General features: G+C 54.1%; 2 protein-coding genes across 6 annotated transcripts; both read left to right on the top strand.

The window, feature by feature from the left end:
- The first annotated feature begins 1,646 nt into the window (after positions 1–1,646).
- Positions 1,647–13,920, top strand: LOC128094928 (aldehyde dehydrogenase family 3 member B2). Its single transcript, XM_052713537.1, has 10 exons — positions 1,647–1,889; positions 7,502–7,664; positions 8,050–8,160; positions 8,385–8,505; positions 8,622–8,707; positions 8,821–8,902; positions 9,196–9,582; positions 9,966–10,132; positions 10,761–10,860; positions 11,111–13,920. The coding sequence occupies exons 1-10, from the start codon at positions 1,852–1,854 to the stop codon at positions 11,293–11,295; spliced, it is 1,440 nt and encodes a 479-aa protein (XP_052569497.1). The 5' UTR covers positions 1,647–1,851; the 3' UTR covers positions 11,296–13,920.
- A 798-nt stretch (positions 13,921–14,718) lies between these two features.
- Positions 14,719–22,892, top strand: Acy3 (aminoacylase 3). Of its 5 annotated transcripts, none has more exons than XM_052712661.1 (9): positions 14,719–15,602; positions 15,694–15,766; positions 16,701–16,871; positions 17,918–18,443; positions 18,889–19,084; positions 19,336–19,429; positions 19,627–19,734; positions 19,838–19,947; positions 22,529–22,892. In XM_052712661.1, exons 4-9 carry the CDS (start codon positions 18,208–18,210, stop codon positions 22,742–22,744), a joined length of 960 nt encoding a protein of 319 aa, XP_052568621.1. In that variant the 5' UTR covers positions 14,719–15,602; positions 15,694–15,766; positions 16,701–16,871; positions 17,918–18,207; the 3' UTR covers positions 22,745–22,892. The 5 variants fall into 5 exon arrangements, with proteins under 5 accessions (XP_052568621.1, XP_052568622.1, XP_052568625.1 ...); XM_052712662.1 differs by having other exon boundaries at positions 16,698–16,871; XM_052712665.1 differs by lacking the exon at positions 16,701–16,871.
- Positions 22,893–23,566: the final 674 nt, after the last annotated feature.

Here is a 23,566-nt window from a genome sequence, read left to right as displayed (position 1 = left end):
CAGTCACCTGGAGCTGGAAGAAGCAAGGGGCCCCTCCCCCACAGGCTTTTAGGGATCAGGGCCTCAGCATATTTTTATTTACTTTTTCTTGTCTGAGATAGGGTCTCAGTGTGTAGTCCTGACTGTCCTGGAACTCATGGCAACCCTCCTGGCTCAGCTGCATGAGGACTGGAGCTACACATATCAGCCACCATACTTGGCTCAGTTGTGGACTTCTGTCTTCAGTGTTGTGAGAGAACACAACCCTGCTCTCACCCACCTGGAGTCACTTGTCACAGCAGCCCCAGGACAGGACAGAGCAGGGTCCAGGAAGCTCCTTAACGATTTCATTTCACACTCTGCCCACTGCTGTTGGGATCTGGGATATTTTATTCACAGGCTATGTGGGTTCCTCCATGGTTTAGTTTTCTTGAAATGGCAGCTCTCCTGAGTTAGGATTCACACAGCCTGTAGCCTGCACACTGTATGGCTTCACAACTGGGCATGGGAAATCATCTCTGGGACCCTCCTGATGCTCTTAGGCAAGGCCACCCCTGAGACACCATCCTCTGACCCCCTGGATCGCACTGTGCTCCCTTCCTGGACCCACATTGGGCATTTAGCTCTAAAACTAGCAAAGATTCAGGGGTCAGGGGTTTGTAGTGTGCTGTGGCTCCCCCTGACTCAGATCCAACCACAAGGAAGGGTTATGGCAGACACCTGCTGGCCCAGAGACACCCTCTCTGCAACCCTGAACTGGGGGTGTATTGATGCCTGGGTCAGGGAGGGTGGGGACAGGGTGTGGCCATCAGTGAGAGACAGCAGCAGGGCCTGAGCTCAGTCTCCTGCTTCTCAGACCCTAGGAGGTCCTCAGTGAGTGTTCATAGAAACACTGGGAGCCACCAGTACCGCAGCCCCAGAAACCCTGACTTGTGCCAGAAGCTGAGATCCTGTCTTCCCACTCCCAGGACAGTCTCAAAACTCTCATGATAATAAGGGATTGGAGAGATTGCTCAGTGGTTACCAGCACTGACTGCTCTTCCAGAGGACCTGGGCCTAGTTCCTAGCACTCAGATGGCATCTCACACCATCTGTAACTCCAGTTCCAGGGTATCTGATGCCTTCTTTTGGCCTCTGCGAGCACCAGGAATGCAACATGGTACACATATATACATGCAGGCAAAACACTCATACACGAAAAATTTTCTATATATATATATATATATATATATATATATATATATATATATATATATATATATATATGACATTAAGCTTAGAGAGGGTAGGTAACTTGACTAGGATCACACAGTAAATAGGAAATACAGACATGAGTGACATTCCCCCACTGGAGCAATTCCCCTGCCTGCAACGTGTCCTCTACAACCGTCAGTGCCCCTTCCTCTGTCCCCTGTGTCATTTGGTCACAGGGGAGTGCAAATAAAAGTACCACAGTTTCTCTTCTAGACAGGGACACCCTGATTGTGTGTGTGAGAGAGGATGGAGATGATTTAGCCTGTGGAGGCTTCCTGGAGGGACCTGGAAGGGCTGTCAGGGACCTGAGGAGGTTTGTTTTCACCTCCAACCCCCATGACTTTTCTCCCCACTGCTAACTTCCTGTCAGCCTCTCCAGAACACTCAGACCCACAGAGAAGCCTGCACAGCCTGCCATTCCGGTTCCCTACAGCTGTGCCCGCGAGGCAGTGCAGAGGGAGAGTGTGGGATTGAGGAGGCGGCTGCCCCACCCACCATCTGTTAGAGCCCCGGTCTGCACCGCCAGGGTAGTGTGGTCCTACTGTGGTCCCACCTAGAAGGATCAGCAGAGGCAAGAGAGAGCCTGGCTAAAAAAGGAGCCACACATCTGGAACCAGAATGTCTGCTACGGACCCAGGCTCGGAGCCCTCGCTGGGGTAGGTAGGGTCACGGGTACTGGCGGCAGAGGGTCTTAGTGCAAAAGGCCTTGGGTGGGTGACAGTCACTGGTGGAAAGGGGTATGGGTCATAGGTGAGGGACGGGGCTGGGAGCCAAGGGGTTGAGATCACTTGCTGAGCCTAGGACAGGACGGTGGCAACAGGACCAGGGGCTGAGGACAGAGGTACAGCTCTCTGCTTTCTCCTTCTGAGCCTCATGTTCCTGTGACAGATAGGAAGCACTCAAGACCCCTAGGACTGGGGACAACCCATCCTGTCTGGAGGAGCTCCATACTGCTGAAGGTGACAGCCATATGAGCAGATGGAGACCTGGCAAGGGACACCAGAGCTGTGATTAGGGTGCCAGAAAGGAGGGGGCTGCCAGGCCAGAGCTGAGGGTTTTGTTTGTTTGAGCAAGGGTCTCACTACATAGCTCTGGCTGCCCCGGAACTTATTATGTAGACCAGGATGGCCTCAGACTCACAGAGATCCACCTGCCTTTGCCTCTGGAGTGCTGGGAGTTAAAGGCATGTGCTACCACACCCAATCCAGCTTTAGGTTTAAAAAGCCACAGTAACAGTGCAGCTGTATGCTCTCTGGATGCTGAGGTAGTAGGGTCATGAATTCAAGGACAGCCTAGAATGCATAGTGAGAGTTGTTTCAAAAAGAAAAGAGAAATTAAAAAAGGAAAGGAAACACTGGGGGCAGGGCTGGTAGAGAGCTTGCCGAGTGTGCATGAAGCACCGTGTCTGACCCAGGACAGCATAAACTGCATGTAGTGGCACATGGATATAACCCCAGCACTTGGGAGGTAGAAGCAGAGGCATGAGAATCAGGGGTTCCAGGTCAACCTTAGCTAGATACCAAATTTGAGGCTAGCATGAGCTACATAAGATCCAGTCGGGGGGTTGGGGATTTAGCTCAGTGGTAGAGCGCTTGCCTAGCAAGCTCAAGGCCCTGGGTTCAATCAAAAAAAAAAAAAAAAAAATCCAGTTGAGGCTGGAGTGATGGCTCAGTGGTTAAGAGCACTGGCTGCTCTTCCAGGGAACCTGGGTTCAACTCCCAGCACCCACACGGCAGCTCATAACTGTCTGTAACTCTAGTTCCAGGAGATCCAGCACCCTCACACAGAGGACCCAACAACCTCACACAGATACACATGTAGGCAAAACACCAATGCCCATGAAATAAAAATGATTTTTTTTTAAACAAAAGATCCTATCATTGCGCTGAATGGTGCATGCCTTTAATCCCAGCACTCTGAAGTCAGAGGTAGGTGCATTTCTATGAGTCTGAGTCCTGATCTATGTAGAGAGTGCCAGGCCAGCTAGAGCTACATAGTGGGACTTGGTCTTAAAGGAAAAAAAAAAAAAAGCCCTGTTCACTGTGGCTCTGGAAATGTGACATTCTCTTAGAAAAGTTGGATGCTACCAACAGGCATGGAGGAGATGATAAAAACATGTAACTAAAAGTTTAGTGTGGCAGCCGGCACAACAAGTCGCCTCCATACTCAGAGGCAGGAGGATTGCTTCAAGTGTACCAGGCTGGCTAAGGCTGCATAATAAGACCCTGCCCCAAACCCATCACATACATGGTGATCCCCGACACCCAAGCAAAATCCAGGTGGGCATACCAGCCCACCTGTTAAGCCACTGTTTGGGAAGCAGAGACAGGAAGCCCCCTCGGCCACACCAACTAGAGCAGCCAAAGTAGTGAGCTCTAGGTTCAGGGATGGATTCTGGCTCATTAAATAAAGGGGGATTGAGGAAGGTAGCAGGTGTCAGTCTCTGGTCTCCACCCACACCCACACATGCATCTGCACACATACAAGCTTTCACTCATACATGTGAACACACACACCACACATACACACACACATAACCCCACATACACCACGTGTGGGACACACATTGGAACATGGCCACAGTGTTGGTGGAGGAGAGATCCATGGGGGCTGATAAGCTTGAGGAGGGTTTTCTCACTTCCTCTCTGTAACTGTGATAAAATGCCCTGCCCAGAAGCAGCTCACAGGAGGAAAGGGTTGATTTCCGCTTACAGTTTACAGACCATCACTGAGGGAAGTTAGCCAGGAGCCAACTCAAAGCCAAGGAAGTAGAGCAGAAACCATGGAGGGTGCTGCTTTCTGTAGCTCACAGGCTTCTTCTCAGCTAGCTTTCTTATAGAGGCCAGGACCACCGACCTAGGGGATGGTGCTACCCACAGTGGACTGGGCCTCCGATGGATGTCAGCTAGCAGTCAACACAACCCCCCACAGACACGCACACAGGCAAACCTGGCCTGGGCAAGTCCTCATCTGTGACGTGCTTCTCAGGTGACTCTAGGCTGTGTCAGGTTGACAGGCAAAGCTAATTAGGATGAATCAGCTGGACCCTCTGAGTCTGACTTTCTCATCCTTAGTATGGGGTAATGATATCTTCAGGACTTAAATGAGATGGCACTGCCACCCTTTGGTCCAACTGCTGCTCTGACTTCCTCCTAGCTTTGTTCCACATTGTATTTGATGTCCACAGACTCTATCACAGCTCCCTGTTAGAGGTCCCATCACAACAACTGCCCTGCTGCATCTCATTGCTCAAAATCTGCACCACAAGGCCTTTGCAGCGGCTGCCTCACATCCACAAAGCCCAGTGTCCCTGTGTCATCCCTGCAGGGAGAGCCGGGCTGATGACTCTCTGGCCCTGCCTCCAGAGGTGTCTGTGTGTGCTGATCCCGAATAATTGCAGTCTCGTGCCACATCACTGACATGTCAGTCAGAACGGACAACAGTAATCCTCCAGATTATAACCAAGCTGAGGGAAGTAGGCTGCCTCACACTAAGGAGCCCTGGGGGCCTCAGCACATCCCAGGTTCAGCCCCATGAAGGCAGTAGGAAGCCATGGACAATGTTAGAGCAAGACCAGTGTGACCAGGAGCTCATAGAGCCCAGGCAGAGGGAGCACTGGTGAAGGCTGTGACGTGGGCCCCCCACAAGGAGCTCTCAGGAAGAGACCTGGAATGTCCTAGGGCCTAGCATCTAGACCAACCATGCCAGCCGTCCAGGAGTGGGGAACCGAGCATCCCCAGCCAGGCCCAGCTCCTCCAGGGAGCCCCTGCAGGGAATGGCCCTAGTCCTCCTGGGAAGGGGTCTAGGTGGGGGCTCCCCCAGGCCTGGCTGTAAGGAAGGAGGGTTTGGGTCCCCATCCAGGCCTGGCAGGAGTTGAGCCTGCTCAGGGACAGTCCTCAGCAACGCTGCTGTGAGCTGCCTCCTGCTGCCGGCCCCAGGGGAAGGGGACATGAATGTGGAAGCCTCAGCCAGGAAATCAGCAGCACTGTCCTGGGGAGGAGGGCAAGTCTGTACTCTCCTGTCTCCCCACATTCCTCAGATGGGACAGCCCCTCAGAGCCTGCAGTGGCTGCTCGACTTTGCCTCTTGTTCTTAGGAACAGTCTCTGTCCTGAGTGTTCTGTCCACAGGGGTTCTGAGAGTTCTGTCCACAGGAGGCACTGTCCTGAGAGTTCTGTCCACAGGGGGCACTGTCCTGAGAGTTCTGTCCATAGGGGGCACTGTCCTGAGAGTTCTGTCCACAGGGGGGTCCTGAGAGTTCTGTCCACAGGGGGCGCTGTCCTGAGAATTCTGTCCACAGGGGGCACTGTCCTGAGAGTTCTGTTCACAGGGGGCGCTGTCCTGAGAGTTCTGCCCACAGGGGGCGCTGTCCTGAGAGTTCTGTCCACAGGGGGCGCTGTCCTGAGAGTTCTGTCCACCAGGGGCGCTGTCCTGAGAGTTCTGTCCACAGGGGGTGCTGTCCTGAGAGTTCTGTCCACAGGGGGCGCTGTCCTGAGAGTTCTGTCCACAGGGGTGCGCTGTCCTGAGAGTTCTGTCCACAGGGGGCGCTGTCCTGAGAATTCTGTCCACAGGGGGCGCTGTTCTGAGAGTTCTGTCCACAGGGGGCGCTGTTCTGAGAGTTCTGTCCACAGGGGGCGCTGTTCTGAGAGTTCTGTCCACAGGGGTGCGCTGTCCTGAGAGTTCTGTCCACAGGGGGCGCTGTCCTGAGAGTTCTGTCCACAGGGGTGCGCTGTCCTGAGAGTTCTGTCCACAGGGGGCGCTGTCCTGAGAATTCTGTCCACAGGGGGCGCTGTCCTGAGAGTTCTGTCCACAGGGGGCGCTGTTCTGAGAGTTCTGTCCACAGGGGGCGCTGTTCTGAGAGTTCTGTCCACAGGGGGCGCTGTTCTGAGAGTTCTGTCCACAGGGGGCGCTGTTCTGAGAGTTCTGTCCACAGGGGGGCACTGTTGTAAGATTCTGTTCACTGCCGTGGTTGTGGATGTGTGTGTTGACACTGTTCTGAGAGTAACTTTGTCCACAAGCGAGGCACTGTCTGCAGGGATGTGTGCCGGGATGTCATTAACTAGGATGGTGACCTGATGAAGTCAAGGGAGAGGGTATAGGTGTGCATGGAGCAGGACTTCAAGGGCACCACAGAGGTGCTGTTCCTGCTCCCTCTCAGGGCTGTGAGCAGGTCCCAATATGTGCTGTTCCTGTCCACACAGATGCAAAGCAACACCTATTCCCACCCAACTCACCGCACAGGACACATGTACACAGACACTCAGGTGTGCACACAAGATAAACCCACTGACACACACTCCTTACTTGTAGACACTTGAAAACAGGCACTCGTGGATACCGGCGCACATGCACATGCACACACAAGCATATAAATATCAGCATCATAGTTGGAGGCAGGCCTGGGTTACTGTTGTGTGGCAAAACTTCTACTGCGGGGACAAAACACAAAGATCTGCTCACCCCAGATAGGGATCCCATGACAGACCAAAGTACGGCTACCACCAAAGTCCAACCTGGTCAACCAATGACTTTAATTACAGGTCACTCCCAGGAGATGGGTGAGGGGTGACTTACGAAGCAGAAATGACTCAGGGACAGCTGCATCTTCAAGGCCCACCCCAGCACGTGACAGCTCACAAAGCTGGGAACCTGAAGCTCACTGAGCAGCCTGCAGCTCAACCGGTTGGAGATTGCCCTACCAGGCAGCTCTACTCTGGAGCCTAGTGGATCTGCACTCTGGGGGGGGGGGGGGGGGGGGAACTGGTGAGATGAGATGGCCCAGCAAGGCAGACACTTCGCACACGAGCTTGGTGACCTGTGTTTGATTGTGGGGACCCAAAGAAAGGTGGAAGGGAGAACGGACCCCACAATTTGTACTCTGACCCTCACACACACACACAGTATGAGTGCCTCTCTTCACATCCAATAATAAATACAATTTAAAAAGAAAAGAAAGAAAGAAAGCTATTAAATTGCTTATTTTAAACAGTGACAAACAAAAAGTCATTAAAAAAAAAAACCAAAAAACAAATCAGACACATACAATAACACCCATGTGCACGCAACACCATTCTGTAGCAACTGGTCCATGGGGTATGAAACTTCATCCAAGGGATATGAAACCCCCTCAGGGTAGGGGCTTGGGAGGATGGGCAAGTGGGGCATGACTGACATGCATTTGCGGGCTGCCTTGGGCCCTCGGGCTGCTGAAGCTCTTCCCAAAGGTTGAGTGGTGCACAAGCCACCAGTGAACACTGTCCCATCCTGCAGGGTGGACCCCTCTGAGGACACACTCCGGAGGCTGCGGGAGGCTTTCAACGCAGGGCGGACTAGGCCTGCTGAGTTCCGGACAGCACAGCTGCAGAGACTGGGCCAATTCTTGCAGGACAACAAGCAGCTGCTGCAGGATGCACTGGCCAAGGACGTGGGCAAGGTGCTGTGAGGGGATGGGAGGGGCATCTAGACAGGTGCAACTGTGTCCTTCCCAAGCTGGGCCACATCCTTTCCGAGATCTTGTGCCCTTGATGAGGAGCAAACCTCCTGGCGTGTTTAACCCTTGCAACAGAATGCAACTCTAACTTGACAACACACAGAATATCACGGAGAGGCCAGCTGGATGGTTGTTCTCAGGTCACAAATAGGGAAACTGAGGCAAGTGTTAAGTTGCTTGCTCAAAGTCTCAAAGCCAGGCAGTGGCACTCCGGAATTAGTCCCCATGGAACCATATACTGCATTTATATGCTCAAGGAAACCACCTCACGCCCTTTCCAAACGGTAGACCCCAGCCCAGCCTTGAACCTGATCTCCCCACCCCACAGTCAGCCTTCGAGTCAGACATGAGTGAGATCATCCTGTGCCAGAATGAGGTGGACCTGGCCCTCAAGAACCTGCAGACCTGGATGAAGGATGAGTCTGTGTCCACCAACTTGGTGAGCCCTGTAGGCTGGGTGATGGTAGGTGGAGGTGGCAGTGGGGTGGCAGAGCACAGGGCAGCCTGCCCCAGGCCCCCTCCTGCCCTAGAGACCAAAGTAAGCCAGTCTTTTCATTGGGGACCCCATCAGCCAGGGAGGTGAGGACCCATGTGCAGGGGAGCAGGCGGGGACAGGGGGAGACTGTTCCTCACTTGACACCTGACTGTCATCCTGCATCCTAGCTCACAAAACTGAGCTCAGCCTTCATCCGGAAGGAGCCCTTTGGCCTGGTGCTTATTATTGCACCCTGGAATTATCCTTTGAACTTGATGATCGTGCCCCTAGTGGGGGCCATTGCTGCAGGTGAGTGGGGTTTTGGGGCCCCCTAGTCTGAGGGTCCTTCCCAAAGAGGGCATCCAGAGTTCCCTGGGGGGTGCAGGCACCAGCTCCCTCCTCTACTTCCCCATTGACTCCTGCAGGGAACTGCGTGGTGCTGAAGCCATCAGAGATAAGCAAGAACACAGAGAAGGTGCTGGCCGAGCTGCTGCCCCAGTATCTGGACCAGGTGGGCATGGCTCTGCCTGTCAGCACCCGGCATCCCCACACCCGTGTCCCGGCCAGTGGGGAAGTCCCTGCTGTCCTCAGGCCGGCCTCCTGAGCTGTCACCCTGCCTTGCAGAGCTGCTTTGCTGTGGTGCTGGGTGGGCCCGAGGAGACCGGGCAGCTGCTGAAACATAAATTTGACTATATCTTCTTCACAGGTAAGGATGGCCCTGGCCAGGATCCTGGGGATAGGGGGCAGCAGAGAATACAGTGTGAAGATATTGAAACATAAGGCCATAGGCCAGGATAGGGAACCAATCAAGAGGTGGAGGTGTCCCTGAGGTCCAGTCCAGGCCCTCTGAGAATCTTGGAGATTGGATCCTGGGTGGTCAGGATAGGTGGAACAGCCCAGAACTTGGACTGGGAAAGGTTTCTGTGGAGAGAGGAGGCCAAAATTTATGCCTAGACCAGTTTGCCAGGTGAAGATAGTGTCTCTTGACCATGTCCTCAGGAAGCCCTCAAGTAGGCAAGATCGTGATGGCCGCTGCTGCCAAACACCTGACGCCCATCACCCTGGAGCTGGGGGGTAAGAACCCCTGCTATGTGGATGACGACTGTGACCCTCAGACCGTAGCCAACCGTGTGGCCTGGTTCCGCTACTTCAATGCTGGCCAGACCTGTGTGGCCCCCGATTACATCCTGTGTAGCCAGGAGATGCAGGAGCGGCTGGTGCGGGCCCTGCAGAATGCCATCACACGTTTCTATGGAGACAACCCACAGACCTCCCCCAACCTGGGCAGAATCATTAACCAGAAACACTTCAAGCGTCTCCAGGGATTGCTGGGCTGTGGCCGCGTGGCCATTGGTGGCCAGAGCGATGAGGGAGAATGCTACATTGGTGAGTCTTCTGCACCCATCACTGGCACACAGCCCACCTGGGCTGAGGCTCTTCGATACTGAAGGGGGCTGTGTGAGACCCTAAATGTGAGCTTCAACATGAGTCTCGGATCCTTAAGTTCACCTCTTCTGGTGCCTTAACTGTGGCTGAGCCTGTGGCTCCTAAATTCCAACCTTGGGCCCCACAGCTTTAGACTCACTGAGCTGGGACCCAGATTTATGGGCTTAAACTTTCATTTGCTTTTCATTGCCCAGTGAAGCCCGGTCTCTGGGCACTCAGACCCCGGAGTCCTGATAGGTCAGGTCCTCACACTCTCCAGTCTGGAACCTTGTTTTCATCCAAGCCCCGACAACCAGTGAGGCTGTTTCCCACTTTGTCCACAGCACCCACGGTGCTGGTAGATGTGCAGGAATCAGAGCCTGTGATGCAGGAGGAGATCTTCGGGCCCATCCTGCCTGTGGTGACCGTGAAAAGCCTGGATGAGGCCATTGACTTCATTAACAAGCGGGAGAAGCCGCTGGCGCTGTATGCCTTCTCCAACAGCAGCCAGGTGGGGTCCGCCAGGGCTGGGGTCCGCCAGGGCTGGGGCCCCGAGGAGCTGGAAAGGGGGCAATTGACCACACCTCCTGCTTGGGGCTTTAGACAGATGCTCTGAGTTTAGCAACCAACCTAGTTCCATTGGATACTGCACAAAGACACCCGAGGACAGGACACAGGCAGGGACACCCAAGGACAGGACACAGGCAGGGACACAGGTGCCAGGTGCATGACTGGCCAGCTGCCTGTCCGTCCTGGCTGGGGCAGCCTCCACTTGCAGCAAGAGGTGTGGAGGGAGCCCCCTCCCCCGTTCTGAGCTGCACAAAGTTCCTCATAAACCAAACTCCTGTGGGATTGAAGGGCAATACCGACCAGGACCGCACAGGCAGAGCCTGGCTGGTTGCAGTGGGGATCCACCACACCCTCACAAAGTCGTGACTTCCTCATGGTCTTGGTAATGGGCATGAACTTGTGCCCTACATATCCCTATGAAGTGCGCCCCCAGTGGGTGCTTATAATAAGGGACTGCTCAGTGGAGGGAGGAGCTGGGAAAGGCAATGTAGGGGTGAAAACTCTTTGTTCCCCCAGTGGGACAGTCAGTCAGGGCTCACCTCCTGCCCCATGCGCTCCGCCTCTCTCAGGTGGTGAACCAGATGTTGGAACGCACCAGCAGTGGTGGCTTTGGAGGCAACGATGGTTTTCTCTACCTGACTCTACCCGCCCTGCCCCTGGGGGGAGTTGGTGAGTTCCTGGCCCCCTCCACAATCCAGCCCCAGCCCCAGAAAGGCCTTTGCTATTCCACCTGAATGTAGGCCCTGGGCCTCATATGGCCTCAGTTTCCCTGTCTGTAAAATGGTTATTTGATTGCCCTGCCTTTCTCTGTTCTCTTGCAAGCTTTGGGCTTCTGGCTCGGGCAGGTGGCTGCTACCCAGGCTGCCAAGCAGGGCTACACAGGTGCTGTCCTCACACGCTCACTCTCGTGTCCTTGCAGGCAACAGTGGAATGGGCAGGTACCACGGCAAGTTCTCCTTCGACACCTTCTCCCACCAGCGTGCCTGTCTGCTGCGCAGCCCGGGGATGGAAAAGCTTAATGACCTCCGATACCCTCCTTATGGTCCCTGGAACCAGCAGCTGATAAGCTGGGCCATGGGCTCCCAGAGCTGCACCCTTCTATGAGCACCACCCTGACTCCCCCCTGCTCCCCAGCCCCTGACCTACCTGAGCTTTCAGCTGCTCCCACATCCCCAGTGGTTCCCGAAAGGCAGGTGTCTGCCTGTGAACACCCCACTTCTGGAACTTTTTCTGAACAGACCTGCAGCCAGGCAGGACCTCCAGGTGGCTGGTCCAATCCCTTCCCAGAGCACAGCCCCCTCAGCAGCCTCCTGACCCTCTGTTTAGACAGGTCTGCTGACAGAGAAGCCCCCTCCCCAAGGCTGGGCAGATCTGGTGACTGAGGAGGACTTCCTTTGTCAGATCATAGACAGGGTCCCAAAAGACAGAGCAGTGGCCCACAGCTCCATCCACACCCGGAGGGTGGCTTTGTCCCATCTGAAGTGACATGATCTTGAACCCAGGTCAGATTAATTGGTGAATCTGTCTGAAGTGTGTTCATTAGTTACTTTTCTGTTACTTCTATCAAAAGACTTTACATAGGCTAGTTCAAGAGGGAAGATTCTCACATAGTTCATGGCTTCAGGAGGTTCTATCTCCCATGACTCAGCAGACACAACAGAATATAGTTCAGCTCATAGGATGGCAGGCTAGGAAGCATCATGAAAAAGAAGGAAAGCATGGTTGATTAGTCATGTCTGCTCTGGCCCAGGGAGGGCTGTGTGCATGTGTTGGCTACATCTCTACTCCTAGAAAGAGGTAGTGAGAGGTAGAATATGAAATTGGAGACTTGGGGCTAAAGAGATAGCTCTGTGGTTAAGAGCACTGACTGTTCTTCCAGAGGACTGGGATCAGACCCCAGAGCCCACATCACAGCTCACAACCGTCTGTAACTCCAGTTTAAGAGGATCCAACACCCTCTTCTGGCCTCAGCAGGTACCAGGCACACATACGATGTCCAGACATACTCATAGGCAAAACACTCATACATGGAAAATAAAATTTAAAAATAGAGGCTTGGAACCAGGTGTGGTGGTGCACGACTTTAATCCCAGCACTTGGGAGGCAGAGACAGGTGAATCTTTATGCTCTTTGTAATGTTAGCCTGGGCTACAGAGTGAGTTCCAGGACAGTCAGGGGTATGCAGAAAAAAACAAACAAACAAAAAGCTGGAGACCACATCTGAACATGGGAAACTGAAGCCTTGAGTCAAGGCAGGATTGTACTGAGTTCACAGAGGAAAGCAGGGCTCGAGCTGAGAGACAGTGGGCTTTGTTGAGGATCACAGGGCTGGAGGCTGGGTAGACAGCATGCCTGGCCCTGGGATTGGTTCCTTGTTCTTCCCCAATCCCCCACCCCTACCCCTGACTCCAGAGCCACTTTCAATCCCCAGCCTTGGCTTGCTGGGCTCCTCATTCTTAGAGTCACAGGAAATCTGAGCTAGTGGCCTGAGGTTGAGAAATTAAAAGAAGTGTGGTCTTAGACATTTTGGGTGATGGTATCTCCAGAATGGTACATGGGGGACACCGCAGAGGCACTGAACAGGGACTTATGGATGGATGAAGGAGAGAATGAATAAAAGAGAGAGGAACAGATGGGTGTGTGGCTGGTGGCTGGCTGGGAGGTGGTTGGATGGAGGGATGATGGGTTACTGAGTAGGTGGCCAGGTGAGTGGCAGGCTTGGGAGCTGCCCTGGGGCTCCAGTGGGTCCTGGTGGTGAAATCTAGCCACAGGTGCTGGGCCCACAGTGGTCATTAGCTTCGACCTAGAGTGGCCATAAGAAAATTGACACTATCATCCTTCCTGGTCCAAACCCAGGACATCAGGTTAGCAGGAAGCCAGCAGGACAGCGCTAGAGTGAGAGCTGAAGGGAAGGGTCACAGTGAAAGCAGTGGGGAGGCAGAGAGAGCAGCGGGGGGCCCCTGGATTGTAAAGGGGCTTTGGGAGGCCAGGTCTGGTGTAGGAAGGACTCAGGTAGGAGCATATATCTTTGTGCAGCCATAGCCAGGGGCCTCCTGCCCTTGTGTGGATTGTGCTGGTTAGTGTTTTGATAACTTGAGACAAGCTAGAGTCATTTGGAAAGAGGGAACCTCAATTGAGAAAATGTCCCCATCAGATTGGCCTGCAGGCAAGTCTGTGGGTTATTTTCCTGATTGAGTGATGGTGGGAGGGCCCAGCTCACTGTGATGGAGCCATCCCTGGGCAGGTGGTCCAGGGGTATGAAAGGGAGTAGGCTGAGCAAGCCCTGGGGAACAAGCCAGTAAGCAGTGTTCCTTCACAGCCTCTGTTTCCGTTCCTGCTTTCAGGTTCCTGCCTTGAGTTCCTGTCCTGACTTCCTTCAGTGATGGGTTTGTGCAGGCCTGTTAACCCTTCCTTCCCAAGTAGCTCTGGTCATGGCGTCTTTATCACAGCCACAGGAAGCAGGACGCTGTCCCTTCAGCGGTGGCAGCTTTAGCTCCTGTGAGGCAGCACCAAGCGCCAAAAGTCTTGCCTGGCACAGTGCAGAGGGCAGAGGACAGAGCTGTCCCCTGGGGCTGTACCTGCGGATCTCAGAGGGTTCTCAGTGCCCTCCAGAGGAATACTAAGAGACTTCCCACGCCCCCCTGCCCAAGCTTCTGTGCTCTAGAAAGTAGACACAAGGGGACAGAAGCCAGCTCTGGCTGGTTGCCATGTCCCCAGTACCCAGCCAGAGCTGGCCCTGCCTGGTACCTAAATTAATAAGGCAGGGTTGAGGGACAAGAAACAAAGGCACCCCTCAACCTCTCCCTCCCCCCAACTAGCCATGCACTCTTTGAGAAGGGGCCAAGCGTCCCCACCTCGGCATCCGCAAACCTCCCCCCCCCACACCCCCGTCCTCGAGAACTAGTTATGGTGGCCTGGCCACAAGGTCAGTGCCCACACGGCTACCCTTCCAGGTCTCCACTTCAGCAAGGCTCAAAATTTAAACTTCTCATTCAGTGAACCTTTTACCCGAGCTGGGCCCCAGCCTTCCTCCGCTGTGGTGCTCACTGACTCCCCTCCCCTCCCGGGCCCTCTCCCCCACTGCAGTCCGCATGGTCTCTGACCTGGTCCGTGGCACAGCCTCCCAGGTCCTCCCCTGGTTCATTCCCCGGGGCTGGCATCCAAAGCACATTCAGAGAAAGACAAAGTCGGCTGTCATCCCCTAGTCCTTGGCAGGAAACACCAGGCAGATGCCACAAGCCCTGCAAGGCCACAGCCCCCCTCTCAGAGTGGCCGGAGCACTGTTGCCTGGGAGATTCCATCCCAGAAGGAAGCTGGAGGTGCGGCTACATGACACACAGTGTGTCTCAGATGTCACCTTTGGAGTCACCGGCAGGGAGAGGGGAGGTCATTTGTGAAGGGTGGACAGGACCGAGCAGCCTGGAGAAGCTGGTGGGGGGGGGGGGGGGGGGGTGGCCAGTGGCACTTCCCTGAGGACTCAGCGGACCTGGCACAGGGAGCAAGGCTGATGGACCTTGACCAAGATGTGACAGGCAGGCTAGAGGGGCCATAGCCTGGTCAGGAGAGTGGAGGGTCAGGCAGGGGCTCCAGAGCCTCTGGGTCCATGGTCCTCAGGCACGGATCTCAGGCCCCAAGGCCCTCTTGGATCAAGATTTACAACTTGGGGAGTGGGGGAGCTTGGTTCTGATACCTTTCTGGGCCTCAGCTTCCCTAACTAGAGAGATGCTGGGCCTGTGGATACTGTGATGGGCATTGCTCTAGCCCGTGTTCACCTTGGGGTGTTCTTGCCCATGCCAGTTTTCCAGGCTTGCACTCGCTCTGCCCCTACTCCCCACAGCTGCCTCACCCCCACTTCCCATACAGGATCCAAGGCCCAGGGAAGACACAGCTTCTCAGGGGCCCCTCTGTTTCCTGGGGTTTGGGGGTATAACTCATCAGGCCTGCCCCTAGCCTCTGTTCATAACTGTGACTGCAGACAGACAGACAGACAGACAGACAGACACACACACACACACACACACACACACACACACACACACACACACACACACAGAGAGAGCCCATGCGAGCACTACGATTGTGTTTACATGTTGGCTCCCAGCCCCATTTCCATTCTAGAAACCGGCAGAAACAGAGAAGCCCAGGAAGTGAGGCACTCACTCCTCACTGCTGCCCTCCCGTAGCTCTGCGCCTCCTGGCAGGAAGGGCTAGAACACTGCCACCCGCCTAAACAGCCAAGAATTCCTACTTCTGAGTCCCTGCAGGAGTCAGCAGGACCCCAGCAGCTGGGCGGCTTTCAGATTGAACACCGAGGCTTTGGGCTGGGACACAGCGGGGACCCGGAAGGAGACCGGCCGGCCCAGGCGCACTGATCCGCTCTGATCTCCTCCAACACCCCCGCCACCTACGGGGTAAGGGCTTGGTGAACAACTGCTAGGAACTGTCGACAAAAGGTTCGGTGACCCTCTGCGTAGGCCTTATGGAGGTCTCTGCCTCTCTCAGCTGAGGCCCCAGACTCCAGAAAGGGTGCTCAGGACCACACCCCACCGCCTCCAGCTCTCTGCGGAGAACAAAGGTGAGCCACAGGTGCCCACTCTCCCCACATTGACTTCGCAGAGACACAGGGCGGGGGAGGGTAAGAGGGCAGGCTCAGGCCACCTGAGTCAGCGATCTCCGTGGCTTTGAGGAAAGTTAGCCCAGAGGACCCTGGCCACCCAGAAGCCCCAAACTGGTCAGCTTGAACCTACAGCAGGACCAACAGGTAATCGGACTGCACGCTTAAGTGGGCTGCACAGTTCACCGCCTCCATCTTTCCTCTCTCCTCAGCGACCTCTGAACAGTGCTTGGCTCCTGCCAGGGGACAGTTGAGCTCAGTGGGAGGGACAGCCCTGGTTCAGGGGACAAGGACTTCTCCTTTGCCCTTCCCCAGGACCCTATAGAGGCAGCAGGGAACGGAAAGGGTCAGACCCTATCTTCCAGGTCCAACTGTCTCCTGTGTTCAGTGCACCCTTAGCTACTCTGCCTGGGCCTCAGTTTCCACATCTGTAAACTGAGTCTGAGGGCTGTTTCCCAAAACAGAGCAAATAAAGCCGTTTCAGTTACAGCGTCCTTGAAGACCACAAAGACTAAAGCAAAACCTTCTGCAATTTTGTTTGAAGCATCAGTGAACTATACTGAGCCCCGTGGGTCACAGCCTTAAAGAAGTGGGGAGGTGCCCTGAGAGATGCAAGGGTAGAGGGTGACCCTAAAGAGGCAGAAGGAGGTTTTAATCCCAGCACTCGGGAGGCAGAGCCAGGCGGATCTCTGTGAGTTCGAGGCCAGCCTGGGCTACCAAGTGAGTTCCAGGAAAAGGCGCAAAGCTACACAGAGAAACCCTGTCTCGAAAAACCAAAAAAAAAAAAAAAAAAAAAGAGGCAGAAGGAAGGGGACTTCTTTTCTGATGGCCCCCAAGGTACTGGGCTGGTGCAGCCACAACCAAGTCACTACCCACTGCTCTCTGTCCTAAGCAGCCTCATGGAAGGCGCCTCTCCGGGTGGATCCAGGCAGGACAGCAGGCAGGCCTTGTCTCCCCATGTGGGACCAGGCCCTGGGCTTCCTTGCCAGTCGGCAAAGCCCAATCCTTTCTGAGGACTGGGAATCATCGGTCCAAGTCAGGAATCTCTGTGATTCATTTTCCAAGGGTAAGTGCCGTTCCAGCAGACGTCCTCAGAGGCCCTGGCAGGCAGACCTGTCCCCATTCCCAGAGGAGGAGCAGAGGGCAAGGACAGGAGCCTGCCCCAGGGACCTGGACCCATCAGACCGTGGGGAGTCGGGGCAGGTGGAACTTGGGAGGTGGAGGTGGGGCCCTGCGAACTTTGGCTGCTTGGATCTCAGCCCAGCCACCGCCCCCAGTTCTCCACTAACTGGGCACAAATACTTCCTGCCTGGGGCCTCCAGGCCCGTAAACACAGCGGACTAGGAGGTAGACAGACACACCAGGCCTGTGGCCTAGGGAAGCCCAGACACGTACAGCAGGTAAGAGGCCTCGCAGAGGCTTCCTGCCGGTTCAGAGGAGGGTGCGGGGGTGGCCTGGGGCCCACATGCTTGCTACATAGCTAATGGGGTGACAGTCTCTTCTCCCTGGAAAGCTTGGCATTGGCTCACCATCTATAAAATGGGTGTATGGTTCTATGGTGAGGATGGTGTGGGTGGGACCAGGTCACCCTTCTGAATGTCTGAGTCCCTCTTCTCAGCTTAGGGGTGTTAGACCTGAGTGGGGAAAAACATTTCCACAGCTGCCTGATTAAAGCAACTGTATTTAGAGGTGTACAAGGGACTGGCCAGATGACAGTCTCCCCCTAAGTCGGGGTTCCAGAGAGCAGCCCCTCATTGGCTTTTGAGGTCCCTTTTATGGGGAAGGGTTAGGTTGATAGAAAACAGCTGTGGAGATTATCGGCTGTTCCACCTGGACTGAAGAGTGGGGGACTCAGGGCTCGAGGCTGCCGGTGGGGTAGATAAGTGCAAGAATACGTGTGGAAGGGGGGGTCACCACCGGTGTTCAGGGGTTTAACAAGGCAAAGGGCTGGGCATACATCCTGGGGTCACAAGTTCAGCACAGGTTGAAAAACGTGGCTGGCAGGATACATTCGGTTTCGGGAACAGAAACTTCTTGTAAGGCTTGGAGACTTAGTAACAATGTATGACAACGTGGCTCCTTAACAATGTGGCTCTCCTGTTGGTTTCACAGGTGGAAGAAACTTCTTCTAAAAGCATCAAGGAAAGTCTCCTCCAAGAGAAAATCGGGGAGAGCAACACCCACCCTCAAAGAAAGTTCCTGAGGCGGGACTGAGGTTCCAAGTGGAACAAAAATTTGGCTGACGGTGTCCTTGAACTTGGCTCCTGGGTACAGGTGGGACACAGCTGATACTACCACTTAGCTACCTCTTCACGAGCAGCCCCGTCTCAGACTCCTCAGGGCCTGGGGAGCTCACCGTACTGTCCAGCTCTGTCTCTTGTGGACTCCTGACCCACACTGGGATGTGCTCCCTTCCTGTGCCCCGGGAGCCCCTGCGCCGAGTGGCTGTGACTGGGGGCACCCACGGAAATGAGATGTGTGGCGTCCACCTGGTCCGGCATTGGCTGCAGGCCCCAGGGGAGCTGCAGAGACCCAGCTTCTCAGCCATGCCAGTTCTGGCCAACCCAGCAGCCACAGCTGCCTGTCGCCGTTACATGGACCGTGATCTCAACCGCACTTTCACCCTTACCTTCCTCAAGTGAGTAGGCTTGGCCAGGTTGGCTGGTCCACAGCCGGGTACTAGCATCCCTGCAGACCCACCCCTGTGGATAGCAAGCTACCCCTGCCTTTGCTCATTGACCCTCTGGTTTAGAGAGATCCAGGTCATGGTCACCTCTTCCAAAAAGTCTATCCTGATGGCAAGCTGGGTCAGTCACTGAACCTTAGGCCAGACTCTTACCAGCTGGATGGAGTGAGATTAGCATGAGGATGAGGACCAAGGTGTGAGCCTCAGGTTACTGGGGACACAGAGGAAGTGGGAGGGGGGTGCTACATGAAGCATTCAACCTGGCCAAAAGCAGTCAGGGAAGGCTTCTTGTAGGAGGTAGCATTCTCAGCCAAGCCCTCAAAGGTGAGAAGTTAGCCAAGAAAAAGGAGATTGATTGAGATGATGGGACTGGTGTCCCCTACTCCTTTCCCCACAGTTCCACAGCCACTCCCGATGACCCATATGAGGTGACAAGAGCCCGAGAGTTGAACGAGCTACTGGGTCCCAAGGGCACAGACCGGGCCTTCGACTTTATCCTAGACCTGCACAACACCACAGCCAACACTGGAGTCTGCCTCATCTCTGAAGCCTCCCACAACCCCATCAACTTGCATCTGTGCCACTACCTACAGGTGGTCCCTAGAGGGCAGGCGAGGGAGGGCAGGGAGGGGGCAGAGTGACCAGTGCCACCTCTGCCTGTCCCTGTCCACAGGGGCCTGCCACCTGCAGGTACTCCAGACTCTCTGGAACCTTCCAACCAAGGGAGAGAGGTGGGGCAGGGTGGATGACTCTGTGCTTCCTGTACACTGCTCTTCCCAGCCTCAGTGCCTCAGTTTCCCTCTCAAGAAGGCCTGGGTCCTGACTGGCTCCTCTCACCCCACAGCTGCAGAACCCGGGGCTGCCCTGCCGCCTCTTGCAATACGATCCACCAGGGATGGAGACCTACAGCTTGGAATCTGTGTCCAAGAATGGAATCTGTGAGGGGGGTGGGGTGGGAGGCATCAGCAGGGAGGAGAGGAAAGGGGCCAGAAGGGTGGAGTCAGGGCCTGGAGAGGTGGAGTTGGAAGGGGTGGGAAGATGCTTGGAGGGCGGAATCAGGACCCAGAAGGGCAGGACCTCCTATAGTTGTCTGGGCCTGGGACACCTGCCTAACATCTCCTTTCCTGGTCCCCAGGTCTGGAGATGGGCCCCCAGCCTCAGGGCGTGCTGCGGGCCGACCTGTTCTCACGGATGAGAGCTCTGGTGGCGTCCATTCTGGATTTCATTGAGCTCTACAACCAAGGTGAGGCCCCACAATAGCTTGCAGGGAAACTGAGGTCTGAGGAGAGGGCTGGCTCCTGGAAAACGGAGAAATGGACAGACGGTCATACCCAACCTCTACATAGGCAAGGCCTTTCCTGCCTTTGAGATAGACATCTACAGGAGCTTGGGCAAGGTGGACTTCCCACGCACCGCGGACGGTGACCTGGCTGGCACTGTGCACCCTCAGCTGCAGGTCGGTACTGTGGGGAGCGTGGGGGGGGTACCCTGAGAGTCAGACAGAGCCCCCACTGCCTTAGAACCCTGGCTGGACCACAGGCTGGTTCCTCCCACGCCTGCACCTGGAGCCCCACCTTGCACCTGGCGTTTGGAGCCACAGCAATCTTCACACTCCTGGGTGGCTGCTCTTCTTTGACTGAAGAAGCAGAGGGGAGGTGTAGCTAGAGTTTTCCTGCCTGCCCACAGTCAGGACAAATCTCTGTCACACGCCAGTCCCACAGACGCTCAGACCCGACCAAGTAAACACAGAGACTTATATTGGTTACAAACTGTATGGCCGTGGCAGGCTTCTTGCTAACTGTTCTTACAGCTTAAATTAATCCATTTCCATTAATCTATACCTTGCCACATGGCTCGTGGCTTACCGGCATCTTCACATGCTGTTTGTCATCGTGGCGGCTGGCAGTGTCTCTCTGACTCAGCCTTCCACTTCCCAGCTTTATTCTCCTCCTTGTCCCGCCTACACTTCCTGCCTAGCCACTGGCCAATCAGTGATTTATTTATTGACCAATCAGCAACACATTTGCCATACAGAACATCCCACAGCACTCCCCCCCCCTTTTTTTTTCCCAAAAAGGAAGGTTTTAACCTTAACAAAGTAAAATTACATATAATTTGGGAATTTAGGCGTGGCTTCTCTTACTACTTCCTGCTGGAGGGGGGGCACTGTATCTTATGGGGACACAAAGAAAATTTTAGGATTATGGAATAGTCCATGAGGCTGTATTGTCTGAGCCAGATGCCTTCAAACCATTCTGGATGTTGGATCATCTGGGCCATGGTGTTATCTGGGCCATGGTGTCATCGGAGACCTTTCAGGGGGTCTTGGCTGGTCAAACCTGATGTATCTTAATCTGGAACAAATCCATAGCCTTTGGCTTTCTGTGGGAACAAAAGCAGAGTCTCCTTTTTAAAGCAACATATCCTTATATCTAAATTTTGAAGTCAAGGTACCTTTAAAATATGCATATTGGTTTAACTCAGCTTCCTTTATAATCAAATATCTCTCTGCAGTTAAGAATCCCAAAAACAACACAATCCAGATTCTCTGTGTAATATTCATCTTCACGTGGCTTATTTTTATATTAATTTTACTGTTTCTTTAAAGACTTTATTTTTTAAAACTATGTATTTGCTTATATAACTATATATATCACTTTTTTGTCTCTTTCAAGCCTACATATATTTTACACACATTTTAAACTATTACATCTGAATCTGTCTTATTGTGAATCTATTGCTTTAAACTGCAGCAGCTGTGGCTGCTGGCTCCGCCCACCACAGCTTCCCAACATGGCGGCCGTATGCTTACCGCCAGCTCTGGGAGCCATCGTGGGTCCATGCCTTTATCCAAGCAGCGTGCAGCCCAGAAACCTCCCCTTTTGCTCTGCATCAGCAAAGGCTAAATCCACCACGCAGCTCAAAGTGCCACTTGCAAAGGCCTCGTTCCCGCCATACGGCAGGTTGAGCGCTCATGCCAGGAACCCACCAGTAGCTCAAACCGGCAGCTGCCACTCATTTGAGAGAGACAATTAGGAAGCTGTTTTTAGCTCCATTTTAGAATCTTTTTTCTCAGTTTTTAGGTGGAAACTCTTGGCCCCACGTTGGGCGCCATTTGTAGCTAGAGTTTTCCTGCCTGGCCCACAGTCAGGACAAATCTCTCTCACCTGCCAGTCCCACAGATGCTCAGACCCGACCAAGTAAACACAGAGACTTATATTGATTACAAACTGTATGGCCGTGGCAGGCTTCTTGCTAACTGTTCTTACAGCTTAAATTAATCCATTTCCATTAATCTATACCTTGCCACATGGCTCGTGGCTTACCGGCATCTTCACATGCTGTTTGTCATCTTGGCGGCTGGCAGTGTCTCTCTGACTCAGCCTTCCACTTCCCAGCTTTATTCTCCTTGTCCCGCCTATACTTCCTGCCTGGCCACTGGCCAATCAGTGATTTATTTATTGACCAATCAGCAACACATTTGCCATACAGAACATCCCACAGCAGGGAGGGGACAGGACCCAAGTCACTTGATTGGAAGTGCAAATATTCTTTTCCCATGGATATGTGAGCAGCCCCGTGTCTGTGATCTAACTATCCACAAGGGGTCGCTGTTGAACAGGGTCTTGTGCAGTCTTGCGCCTTTTCCTGCAGCAGTCTTACTTAGTACTTTCGAGAGTATTTGACACCTGGTAGAGCATCCTAAGTTAGGGCTGCCCATATGCTTTGCAAATGCTATGTAACAACAGTTATTTTAGGGAGTTTACCTTAAAAAAATATAAGCATGTTCTATATTTTGTCCACGAGGGGACTGTACAGAAGCAATTCTGGTGAGAGGGTATTTCCTGATGATGTCATAGCCATCCTAATTTGCATAGTATACTCCATGAAGTTCTTGTAGTTGATGACACATCTCTCAAAACTAACCCTGTCTTCAGTCAGTGCTCCTTGGCAAGCCTGGATTACTCCCTCCTGGGGGGGGGGATGGGGTGCAGAGGTCATGGCCCCAGCAACCTTGGCCTTGGCTCTTCTCCTAGGACCACGACTTTGAGCCACTGAGGCCTGGTGAACCCATCTTCAAGCTGTTCAGTGGTGAGGACGTACTGTATGAGGGGAACTCCACTGTGTACCCTGTGTTCATTAATGAGGCCGCCTACTATGAGAAGCACGTGGCTTTCCTGAAATCTGAGAGGATCTGGGTCTCTGTGCCTGCCCTGCCGGAACTGACCTCCAGCTCCACCCTGGCCCCCTAACCCAAGTCATACCTGCCTGGTCTCAGTCTCCCTTTCTGAACAATCAGTCCTAAGGCATAGTTCCAAGCCCAGGGTCCACTGTCCTACCCTGGGCACCACGTCCCTTGCCAGACAACCAATCTCATGATATAAATGCAATGTGCCTGGAGACCACGGTTCCTGTTCTCTGCCCAGCATGGGCTCTCTTCAAATAGGGAGGTGGGTGGAGGAGAGGAGGGATGCCCACAGGACTATGCATGGACCTGCACATGTGAGCATAGCATGCTGAAGGGGAAACTGGGGGAAGGGCCACCAGTGTAACCTTGGACCTGGGAACAATGGTAGCAATCTCCATGCCCACATTTAGCCACACATCCTGGAAATAGAGAGAGATCCTACATGTGGAGAAAGATCTGGAGAGGGACTTCTAGGACCCCAGGAGGGATCCCCAGTCCCCTACAGACATGTGCCCATGTAAGCATTCACAGCTGTGTTTGTCCAGGTGTGTGCCTACCCAAGTGTTCTTAGCGTATGTGTGTGTTCCCAAGAGTCCTGGGCCCGCAAATGTTCTTTTCAGGTGATCTGTATGTAGCAAAGCACATGGCCTAGATGCAAATTTCCATGTGAGTCAAGGGATTCAGGACGCAGAAGGGGTGCGCCCAGGACAACTGCCCAGCTGCTGGGCACTGGGGGGAGATGGCTTGGGTCGGGGCAGAAGGAAGCTTACCAGAAGCCAAAGTCCCTTTACCACCATTTCCACCCTCTCTACCTTCCCCCACCCACCAGCATCAGGGGAGTGAACATGAACTGAAATCTGAGAGGACCCCGGTCTCTGTGCCTGCC

Source organism: Peromyscus californicus, unplaced genomic scaffold (assembly GCF_007827085.1).
Source record: "Peromyscus californicus insignis strain IS unplaced genomic scaffold, ASM782708v3 Scaffold_4__1_contigs__length_199733344, whole genome shotgun sequence".
Taxonomy (NCBI): Eukaryota; Metazoa; Chordata; class Mammalia; order Rodentia; family Cricetidae; genus Peromyscus; species Peromyscus californicus.
Note: the sequence above shows the minus strand (reverse complement) of the source record. Positions and strands in the feature narration are given on the sequence as shown.